General features: G+C 43.8%; 1 protein-coding gene across 1 annotated transcript in view; it reads left to right on the top strand.

Moving 5' to 3' along the window:
- The first annotated feature begins 845 nt into the window (after nt 1–845).
- The window catches only part of spo11 (SPO11 initiator of meiotic double stranded breaks), a 98,121-nt gene continuing 87,002 nt past the window's right edge, over nt 846–11,964 (top strand). The window contains exons 1-3 of the mRNA XM_078554721.1: nt 846–1,102; nt 6,289–6,402; nt 10,768–10,856. Coding sequence (XP_078410847.1) covers nt 846–1,102; nt 6,289–6,402; nt 10,768–10,856 — 460 coding nt within the window. The remainder of the gene's footprint in view (nt 1,103–6,288; nt 6,403–10,767; nt 10,857–11,964) is intronic.

Below are 11,964 nucleotides of genomic sequence, written 5' to 3'. Positions count from 1 at the left end.
CAGGACATTTAGAAAAGCTTAACGCAAACAAACAGAGTCAACATGGTTTTGTGAAAGGGAGATCATGTTTGACAAATTTGCTAGAGTTCTTTGAGGATATAACAAGTAGAGTTGAACTGGTAGACAAAGTGTATTTGGATTTCCAGAAGGCATTTGATAAAGTGCCACGTAAAAGGTTATTGCACAAGATAGGAGCTCACGGCATTGGGGGTAATGTATTAGCATGGATTGACGATTGGTTAACACATAGAAGACAGAGAGTTGGGATTAATGGGTCTTCTTCAGGTTGGAAAGACGTAACTAGTGGGGTGCCACAAGGATCAGTCCTTGGGCCTCAATTATTTACTATCTATATTAATGACTTGGGAGGAGGGGCAGGGTGTAATGTATCCAAATTTGCTGATGATACAACAATAAGTGGGAGGGCATGTTGTGATGAGGACATAAGGAATCTGCAACGGGATATAGATAGGTTGAGTGAGTGGGCAAAAGCTTGGCAGATGGAGTTTAACGTAGGAAAGTGTGAGGTCATGCGCTTTGGTAAGAAGAATCAAAAGGCAGACTATTATTTAAATGGAGAGAAATTCCAAACAAGTGCAGCACAGAGGGATCATATTCTTATGGGTGTGCCATTGTCATTCCTGGTGCCTAGGTCAATGCCTGGTGGTCCATCTGATTTCATTATTCCTTTTAGGCTTTGTAGCAGGTTGATCCAACTGTGAGGCTTGTTTGGCCATTTCAGAGGGAATTTAAGAGTCAAGCACATTGCTGTGGATCTGGAGTCGCACGTGGGCCAGATCAGGGAAGGATGCCAGATTTCCTTCTAATTGAGGCCAGTTGTGCGCATGCGCAGTTGGTTTGGCGGGAACGGGCCGACTGCCGCGCATGCGCAGTTGGTTTGGCGGGAGCCGGCCGACAGCCACGGTGCCATTCCTGGATGTCCCTCGCGTTGTCACCGCCCTTCAATGGAGCGTTTGCTGCAAGTCGCCGACTTCGGGGTGATGGAGCGGCACCAGGCGGTTCTGCTGCAGTCCTTGCGGACGGGGACTGAGGTTCCCGGCGCCGGGCAGCAGCAGCTGGTGCGGGCGAAGCCACTGGGCAGGTAAGGGGATTGGACCCGGAGCCAGAGCAAAACCTTTCCCTTCAGCAATCCCTGTGATTTGAACAAGTGATTGCAAATTGTCAAAAGGCCAATCTCCACAATAACTGGACACGGCGGCCCTTTCTGCATTGAGGGGGTGAGGATTAGACTTTAGAGTTGTTAGTGACTCGGATCAGAACTAATGGTTTGGATCCACAGTTAGTTTTTAAAGAAATGCAATCTGTAGTCAATCGTGTGACTTTACTGTGGTGGGTCATCTTGACTTAAACAGACCAACTCTTGTCTGTCTTGCATTTTCATGGCTTTCTGACCTTTTGCTGCCAGGCTACCTTATTGTCTTAAATTCTGACTTTAACTTGGTGTCAAAACGCCCTCCAGTAATCATGGCAGATTTTAATCTTCATATAGTTTGGATGAATCAAATTGACGAAGATAGTCTGGAGGATGAGTTCACAGTGTACACTGGGGACCGTTTTTTAGAACAATGGGCCATAACTTCCTCAGAGTGGCAAGCATCGTCGGATTGCCACTCCTTGCCCACTTACCTACTCCAAATTTCTTCCGTGCCTGTCTCACCCAAACTTCCGACTCAGGCCAGGCAAGATCCAGGCGGTGCATCTGCCTGTGAAGCCCAGCGTCGCAGTCCAGCACTGTCTAATTAAAGGAGGACACGCCCCCTTTTTACGGCACTAGCTGCTGTAAAATGGGTAAGTTTAAAGGTCTGAAATTGACAGGTCATGGAGAAGGTAAGTGGATAGCATTTTGGGGATGGGGGGGGTCAGACATCGGGAGTGGGTGGAGAGTTTCACACTTCGTTGGGGAGGTAGGGTTGGACATTCAGGAGGGGGTGGGGGTGTCGAACATTGGGAGGGAGCTGGGGGGGTCGGACATTTGGGCTGGTTTGAATTTCATGGGGTGAGGGGGTTTGGGTGAGGAGTCCCATGGGAGGTCAGGGAGTAGGGAATACCATGATGGGGTGGTGGTAGTTAGTTAGGGGTGGGGGAGTCCAGTGGGGGGCTCGTTCTGAGTGTTTACAATTGTTACCCAGACGTTCGAAGAGGTTTTAATGCTTCTAACATTTTCTGGGTAACTATTGCCGTAACCCTGTCGGAACCGCCTGAGATTTGAGTTTATAATCACATTTTTGGATGGTTCCCAGCGCAGCGCAATTGCTTAGAGGAAGTGTGCACTTCTGGCCAATTGCCGTGCAAATGCTTACCTGTGAAGTTCCGAGAGGGATTCCTCGCCGCATTTTTGGGGTACTTCCCCAATCCAATACCAGAGAGCTTGGAAGTTATGGCCCGATATGTTCTGGAACCAACCAGTGAACAAGCTGTACTATGCCTGGTAATGTGTAAAGAGGCAGGATTAATTAATGACTTCATGAAAGATGCTCTTGGTAAGAGTGACCGTTACATGATGGAATTTCACATTCAGTTTGGGATGAGAAATGTGGGTTTCAGAGTCTTAAACTTAGAGATAATTACAATGGTATGAAGACAGAGTTGGCTAAAGTGGATTGCAAAATAGGTTAAAAGGTAAGATGGTAGAGAAGCAGTGGAAGACATTTAAGGAGATATTTCATAATTTTCAACAAAGATTTTTTGTTACAATTATGAGGTTTATAAAAGTGTTGTGCTTTGGGACTGTCTTCAGTTTTGGGTTAAATGAAGGGGTTTTGTGACCTGTGCTGAGGTTTGCCTGACAGCAAGCCTGAGTGGTTTGATTTTTAGAGATTAAAGGAGCCCCAGATTGTTTTACTGAGAAGGTACAACATATTTACACTTGGAGACAATTGCAGCAGCCTGTATGCTAATAGTGGAGACTGTGAACCTCCAAAGCCCCAGAAAAGTGTTGAGAATGTCATATTGTAAACAGTTGTGCTTTAAACTGTCCATGTAGTTCTAAGATGACAGTTGTGCTCTTGTGGAAAGCTAATCAACATCTCTACCTGGATACGTGAGCCATGTGATTCATTTTGCCATGGAAATGGGCTTTGAGAGGGGATGGATTTCTAAAATATCTTTGAGAGGGGATGGATTTCTAAAGTATTCCTGAAAGCTCACAGACACAGTTAGTCTGCTACTGTCTGGGAGAGAGAATGCGGCTTGGGGCTGAAGGTCTCTATAGTTCACTGCACTGGAATGCTTGCACTCGGATTGGAAAGGCCAAATTTGTGTGGAGTTAAAATGTTTTGCCTAGCTTTGTCCAGAAGAATTTTCCAGGAAAACTTGCACTGTGAAAGACAGTACTGGAGTTAAAAGATTCTATGCTGAGAAAGGAAAAGAACAGAAGCTAAGAATCATTTTGAACTGATTCTGGGAGAATGCAACGTCTAATTAAAGGACAGCGTAACATATAACATAGTGTTTTTTCCTGGTTGTGGTGAAAAGTTTTGTTCTATAGTTTAAAGTACAAGTTGCCTACAAAAATAGTGTTTCGTCAACAGTGCTTTTAGTCTGTTATTATCCTTTCAGCTATTAACTGGCTGTTCAAATTTCTTTTCTTAAATGTTATCGGTATCTATGGAGATCATAACATATTCTATTGAGGAAGAAAGACTCTTTGAGAAGGATTCATCATCTGTGGCTAACTAAGGAAGTTAAGGATGGTATTGAATTGAAAGAAAAGATGCACAATGCTCCAAAGATTTGTGGTGGGACACATTATGAGCTCGACTGATTACCTTAAATTGGTTTGTTTCTCATTTATGCTTGCTCAAAGTGACATACATTCATACACGGGGGCCTGTTCTCAATAAACGAAAGGAATATGTTCAAACCTTGCACCTTTTTTGAATTACCTGGGAGCTTGGGGAGCCTATGGTTCCCCGTGTCCTACATTGCTCTCTCCATGGCAAAGCCTCGGCCAATCAGTTAACTTGCCAACCAGTCAGCACCCTTTTCTCCTGTAGTATAAATTGTTATTGTTTGAAATTTGGCATTCTTTGTGTTGTCTTGATAAATGCAAGATGAACAGCTTCAACAACACCTCTCCCTTTCCAGCAGTCGTCAAGTTCTGTTTTACCAATTGACTGTTTATTGCTGGACTAGTAGTTCAGAAGCCTGGACTAATGGTCCAGAGGCAAGAGTTGAAATCCCACCTCAGCAGCTGGGGAATTTAAATTTGATTAATTAAATAAATCTTGAATAAAAAGCTAGTATCAGTGAATGTAAAGCAATAAAATTGTTTTTCAAACCCATCTGGTTCACGGGTGTCATTTGGGGAAGAAAATATGCTGTCCTTACCTGGCCTAGTCTATCTGTGACTCTAGATGCACAGCAATCTAGTTGACTCCTAACTGCCCTCTGAAATTGGATCCAGCCGCTATGACAGAGTCTAATAAAAGTGAAACAGGACAGATCAACCTAGGCAATGGACATGAGGAAAGGCACAACCACCCTAGTCAACATTGCAAAGCCCTTCTCACTAACATCTGGGGACTTGAGAAAATTTGGGAGAGCTATCCCAAAAACTCAACAAGCAACAGCCTGGCATTGTCATACTCATAGAATCATACTTTACAACCAATGTTCCAGACTCCTCCATCACCATCACTGGGTACATCCTGAACCACATGCCTACCAAAGGTGATGGCACACGGGTATATGTTGCGAGGAGATGACCCTAGGAGTATCAAGATTGACTCCAGATGCCGTAATGTTTTGTGGCATCTGATGAAACATGGGCAGGGAAAGCTCCTGCTGATTCCACCTAACACCCTCCCTCAGTGATGAATAAACCCCCATTTGGAGAAGCATCGAGGATCGCAAGGGTACAAAATGTACTCATTGTGGGGACTTCCAATGTCCATCACTAAGAGTAGCTTGGTAACACCACAGCTGACAGAGCTAACTTAGTCCTGGAGGACCTAGCAGCCAGAATGGCCTGTGGAAGATGGTGAGAGAAACAATACGATAGAGAAACCTACTTGATCTTGTCCTCACCAAGCTACATCTGCAGATGCACCTCTCCACAGTAGCATTAGGAGTGTTCAATGCACAGTCCTTATGGAGATTAATCCAGTCTTCACAGTGAGAACATCCACCATCATGTGTGCCACTGCCACCGTGTTAAATGGGTTACATTCAGGATAGATCTAACAATGCAAAACGTGGCATTTATGAAGCACTGTGGGCCATCAGCAGCAGCAGTAGGATTGTATTCCACCACAACCTGACTTTATGCCCTAGCATGTCCTTCACTCTACTGTTATGATCAAGCCAGGGAACCAATCCTTGTTCAATGAGATGTGTAGAAGTAGCACCAGGGGTTCCTAAAAGTGAGGTGCTAACCTCGTGAAGCTACAATACAGGACTGTATGTATTCTAAACAAAAGGAACATGCTTTAGACAGAACTAAGCGATCCCACAACCAATGGATTATATCAAAGCTTTGTAGTCTTGCCTTATCGAGTTGTGAATGGTGATGGATAAACAAGATCGGGAAGAGCAGCCTCCATGAATATCCCGATACTCAATAATGGCAGACCCTATCACAACTGTGCAAAAGTCAAGGCTGAAACATTTAATTGCTAAATGGATGATGCATCTTGGCCTCCTGAGGTTCCTACCATCAAAGATTCCAGTCTCAAGCTAATGTGATTCACTCCACCTGATATCAAGAATAGCTGAGAACACAGGATACAGCAAAAGACCCCAATCACATCCTTTCTGTAGTGCTTTAATGTAGCCCCACCTGTAGCCAAACTGTCACAGGTACAATACGGATCTACTTGACAAAGTAGAAAATTGCCCAGGCAAGTCCTATTGTTAGGTGCAGGACAAATTCAATCCAGCTAGTTATTGTCCCATCAGCTTATCTCAAATTTCAGCAAAGTGATGGAAGCCACCATTGACAATAATATCAAGTGTCACTTAACTGCTCATCAATCATTAGTTTAGTTTCTCCCACAGCCATTTGGATCCAGGCCTCATTACAGCCAAACATGGACAAAAGAGCTGAATTCTCGAGATGAGGTGAGAGTGTTAGCACTTGATACAGAACGCTCAGGAGTGCAGAAGGTAATACAGAGCTGATGCTTTATAAGATCTTGACAATACACCAGATGGCACTTTTGAGTTTTCATACCTTATTCAGAGTATTGCAATTTCAGTATGACAATTCCATTGCTGAGCACCGTTTCTATACAATAAACTTACTAATTAATGTCACATCTCTTTCAGTTCAGATGTTCTTAAAGCAATTGAAAACATTATCAAAGAGACACTCACCTACCTTGCGAAGGGAGAAGCCCCAGTTATTACTTTTGGTAAACGATCATCCTGGGAAAATATTCGGTATGTTTTTATTTTATTCATGTAAACCTCCCAAGTATTAAATGCACATCTGAAAAATGAAATGTCCTATCTGAAGAATCCTGCTTTGGACATCATGAAGTAGGCTTCCAGTCTGGAGTATATTAACAACATGTCTTTATTAACAACTCATGACTATGTACATATTTACAGTGGAAGGTACAGGTTTGGAGCTGACCCCATTCTAGGTCTTAACCCAACTGTGTTCATCTCCAGACTGACCCTGGCTCTGGGTTAGGTGTCTTCTTACAACAATGTATGGGCGGTACTGTACTCAGTCCCACAGTAACCCTTTATTTACCAGACCCTTCTACTACACCTCCCTCCAATTCTCTATCCCATAGATATAGAGTTACTTTAGTTACTTCAAGTCTTACATTGTTAAGCCTTGTCCATTAACCTTATTGTTACAGCCTTGATGCTATTCTAACATTATTGCTATTAAAATATTAACATTAACAACATTCTCACTACCCCATCTCCCCCCTCCAAGTCCTTGAAGTTAGAGGTTCGGGCAACCTGGAGGCCTTAAATTCCTTCCACATCTCGTTCGCCATTCTGTCAGGAGAATGGTATGCTCTGGTGTTGCTTGTCCTTGTTGTTGGCTTGGAGGTTGGATTGGTGTTTGGGTATGGTTTCATCTTTCATTGCTTGAGATTAAACCATGCCTGGTTGGTTTGGTAGAGTATGGATGTTGTCACTCTTGACTTTCTTATGGAGTGATGAAAAATGTGTTCATCTACTTGGCGGTGTTCTTTCATCCTTCTCTGTTTAGGCCATCTGGAAGCTCGCTGAGGCTGAGGAAGCGTGTTCCTGTGGCAAAAAGATTGAGTAGCATGCTCACCTCTGCTTTTTGTTGTTGATGGTACGCAACTGCTACCAGGTTCCAGCAACCCTCGTGGTTTTAGCATGCTGGCTCGAAGTTGCTGTGTGTTCACAGTGGTTGGTATGCCTACTGACTCTACTATCATCGTAGTTGGAGGTGGAGGCTGCTCAGACTGTTGATCCTTCTCTGGTACCACTTCCACTGGAGGCAATGGTAATCTCGTGTGCAGTAGTTTGGTCTGACCGTTGGGGATTTTCCAAGACCTGGAATGAAGATGAGTAAACCTGCTCCACAAAAGAAAAGAAAGATCACAGGTGAAATCATAGCCTGAATAAACTTTAGTGTTCGAGGACTCAGGACCATGCTCTTCTGGCCAACTAATTACTGGTAGTCTTGACATCTTCTGTTGGCTGGATAAGGTCGAGGGCTACGCAGACGCTACTGCTCAGAAGAGAGGATGGCTGATTGTGGACAACATACATCAGCTCAAAGATTTGTTTGTCACCATACCTCAATAGTTCAAGGATCATGTCGATGATCGGGAGTCGGACTCCTCCTTCTCCATACAGTAGAGTGACTATTGTCCAAATTCAATGACCTTGTAACCATGGTTCCTCGTCTGATAGGACTGTCACGCTGGCACCTGGATCTAATTTAAAATCGGTGAGATAACTGTTTACCAGGATATCAGCATTCCAAAATGAAGAGCCACATTCTCTGATGTCCCCCAAGAAGAATGGCTGGGGCTTCGATCTCGACCTCATGGATTATCTTTGGAATGTCTGTGCGGAGATGGGATTTTGACTTGCACAGTTTACCAAAGTGTCTCTGCCTTTGTAGTGGAAGCGTTAGGCAGTGGTTGCAGGACACTGATGTTTCCTGTGAGGGCGCTTCGCACCGCAGTGCAGGCAGGGCCGTTCTGCTGGGCAGTTCAGGGGTTGTTTTGCCTGACTTGGGTGGTCCCTGTGTTTCTGTGATCTGATATGGGGGATTGAGGTAAAAACAAAATGCTGGAAAGAGTCAGCAGGTCTAGCAGCATCTGTGGAGAGAGAAACAGAGTTAATGTTTCGAATCTATATGACTCTTTCTCAGCTCTGATAAAGAGTCATAGGGATTCGAACCATTGACTCTGTTTCTCTCTCCACAGATCCTGCCAGACTTGCTGAGTCTTTCCACCATTTTCTGTTTTTATTTCAAATTTCCAACGTAGGCAGTATTTTGCTTTTATTATTATGGTGGACTGAAGGCTGGTTTCTTCCCCATGAAGTGTTCCCTCCACTAGGGATGGTTCTGTGTTGTTCACGTAGCTCAGACCGTCTAGCTAGCTGGATTGCCTTGTCGAGGTTAAGATCATCTTTAGCTTGTTGGAGGTCAGAGAGTGAATCGTCTGCAACACCCACCACAATTCTGTCTCAGCTGAGCTCAAACATTAAATTGCCATATTCACATCCTTCAGCCACCCTAAAATGAAGTAATTGACAGGTTCTGCAGGGAGCTGGACCGTCTTATTAAATTTAGCTTTCTCCAGTATTTTATCGCATCTCAAGTTGAAATAGACATCGAAAGATTTCAAAACGTCATCAAATTTGGCAGATGATTCATCAGTAGCTTGTCATGAAATGAATTTGTCTGCGATTGGCCCAATCGAGTAAAGAAGTGTACTTGTTCTGCCTCAGATTTCTTTATTGGGACCTGCAGCAACACTGTATCTTAAAAATCCTCTGCTACAAAGACTCCACTTGTGTGACTGGTGTGGGTCATGGGTGAATCCCAGTTGAGCTGGAAGTGTGGAATTGCAATCCATTTTTGAAGATTTAAAAATGTGTGGGTACAGCTTAAAGAGATTACAGACTTCAAAATGGCATCGCCAGCTACTGCTGAACAAAGAATCTTCTTGTGCTTGCCGGTTTTTGGCAGGCTTTTCAAAATGGTGGTGGCATGCTTATGCCTGAAGAAAAAGGGACCACAGTGGCAGTGGAGGTTGGTTGGTTGCCAACTTAATTAACTCGGCAGTATCATATTATGTGTTGGGGCTCTTGGAAAAGAACCGCAGGCTTGCTGATTCTGAACCTGGACAGCTGCGAGGTACCTGGAGTGGACGAAATGAATTATTAACGATGATTCCTTTTTTCTTGCTGCGCCAGACTCTGGAGCCATGTGCCATGACTCGGAGCCTGGAATCGGGTTTCGTGACAAGTTGCTTTCAAATGGCGCTTATGACTGAACAACTTGAAAGGGGTTTGTTAGGACTAGCTGGACTGGAATTTTAAAAATTTTCTCCCACCCTTGCAGGCTGTGAGCGCTGGACTTCCAAGGGGGATGCAACGGAGTCTTCTGCTTGAGTAAAACTTCTACCCATCTTATCTGCATCCAGGCTCTTGTGTATCTGGAGCTTTTTCTTTCTGGTGAATTTTCTCAGCGTCTGTAGCTTCATTTGGAAGTTAGGATCAGTGCAGAATGCGTTGAAGGTGCCCTTCTTAGTTTCTCAACATTCTTGTGAGGATGGGGTTTGTAATCCCGGGGCTTCCCTCATGAAGAATCCTGCTTCGGACATCATGAATAGGCTTCCAGTCTGGAGGATATTAACAGCAAGTCTTTATTAACAACTTATGACTATGTACATATTTACAGTAGAAGGTACAGGAATGGAGCTGACTCCATTCTAGGTCTTAACCCAACTGTGTCCATTTCCAGACTGACCCTGGTTCTGAGTCAGGTTTCTTCTTACATGACTCTGTGGGTGGCACTGTACTCAGTCCCATATTAACCGGACCCTTTTACTACAGATCAATCTTATAGAAGTGAAGCAAGTCACACTGATTTGGGGCTTCTCATGAATGCTTAAGTACTTAAGGAGCTCTAATCAATAATCCTTTTTTTCAGTAAACATATTCTGAACTAGTTACCTTATCTTTCTTTAGAAATGCAATCAAAAGTAAAATAAAATTTGTTGATTACAAAGTGAATAGCAGTACTGGGGTGTGGTGAGATTTAAACAAGGAGGTCACAGTAGAGTTGGGTGCAAGTCTAGTAGATGACAACACATTCAAGGAATTTTGAGATAAAAGGGAGGTTAAAGATGAAGTGGTAGATGATAACATGAGCTGTTGGTGCGGTGGGTGGAGGGTTGTAAATGAAGGCAATTTTAAAAAGGAGAGGGACATTGCCTGACAAGAGGGAACCGCTTAAAATATCCGATAATATAGGGATCAGAAAATGAAGTTAAGTGGTCATCATGATAGACATGATGAGTTCAGAGAGGGCATATGGCAAGAGAGAAATAAGGGTTTGGGGCTGTTGTGGCATAGTGGTGAATCTTCACATGACAAGATTCTGATTTTACTATCTTCCACCATGTGACACTGAATGGGGAACATTAAGGAGGGAGGTGGCAACTAAACATTGTGATTCGCAAAAGGCTGGGGGCTTGACATTTTGACCTGAAAAGGTGTGTAACATGGGAAGTCATCAGAGGAGGCTAATAAAAAGCAACACCTAATATAGATTTTGCATTTTGACAGATTTGATGATAATGTTGGCTTGCAGATGGTATCTGATTGCACTGTCAGCAAAGTGAGGTGTGAGTGCTCCAAATCGATCCACAGGTTTGGTAAGTAATTATTGCAGTGATTACTGCTGATATAAATACGGACTGATTACTTGCAAGGCGTTAGCAGCCCTTTGGTGCAACCAAATGGGAATCATCCTGCTCCCTCACACCAGAGCTGCACATGCGTGTCTCATTTGTGGCTGCCCATGTGCCTAGCCAAAGCCTGCGGCCTGAACCACATCTTCCCAGCTACCTTTTGGCCTGATGGAGACATAAAAGTCTGGGGAGTTGTGGGGTGAGAAGAGAAGGCCTGTAAACTAGAGGGAGGGGAAGCTCAGGAACTTGGAGGTGGGTGGTGCAGGTGAGGTAGGAAGAATGAGGAGAGGCAATATAACTCAATAGTACAATTTTAAAAGGGGTGCAGGAACAGTGAGGCCTGCAGGTGTACCTAAGCACACCTCTGAAGATGGCAGGACAAGCAGAGAAGGCTGTTAAAAGGCTTACAGGATCCTTGCTTTAATAGAACCATAGAGTACAAAAGCAAGAAAGCTCATGCTAAACCTTTATAAAAACTGGTTAGGCTTTAGCTGGTGTAACTGAGGCCAATTTTGGGAGGATGTCAAGGTATTCGAGGGAATGCAAAGGAAATTTAGTAGAATTGATTTGAATAAAAGATATCCGTTATATAGAGACTAGAGAAACTAGAATTTTTCTTACATAGATTACATCGGATATATGGCACAGAAACAGGCCAAACCCATCTAGTTCACTGATGTCCTTTAGAGAAGGAAATCTGCCATCCTTATGTGGTCTGGCTTACATGTGACTCCAGATCCACAGCAATATGGTTGACTATTAACTGTCCTCTGAAATGTCCTAGCAAGCCATGCAGTTCAGTGGCATTCAGGGATGGGCAACAAATGCTGGCTTTCCCAGCAAAGCCTATATCCCATGAAAGAATTTTAAAAAGCCCATGCTCCACTTGGACCTCCTCCCATCTTTCCTCTAAATCTATCATTGTAACTATCTATTCCCTTCTCTCTCATATGCTTGTCTACCTTCCCCTTAAATTCATCCATACTATTTGCTTCACCCACTCCCTGTAGTAGAGTTCCTCTTTCTTGCCACATGGTTTCTTCTGAATAATCCTCAGAACTTAAGGGCTTAT

The sequence above is a fragment of the Cetorhinus maximus genome, chromosome 13, assembly GCF_964194155.1.
Source record: "Cetorhinus maximus chromosome 13, sCetMax3.hap1.1, whole genome shotgun sequence".
NCBI lineage: Eukaryota > Metazoa > Chordata > Chondrichthyes > Lamniformes > Cetorhinidae > Cetorhinus > Cetorhinus maximus.
The sequence above is the reverse complement of the archived record's forward strand: the minus strand, read 5'-3'. Positions and strand labels throughout refer to the sequence as shown.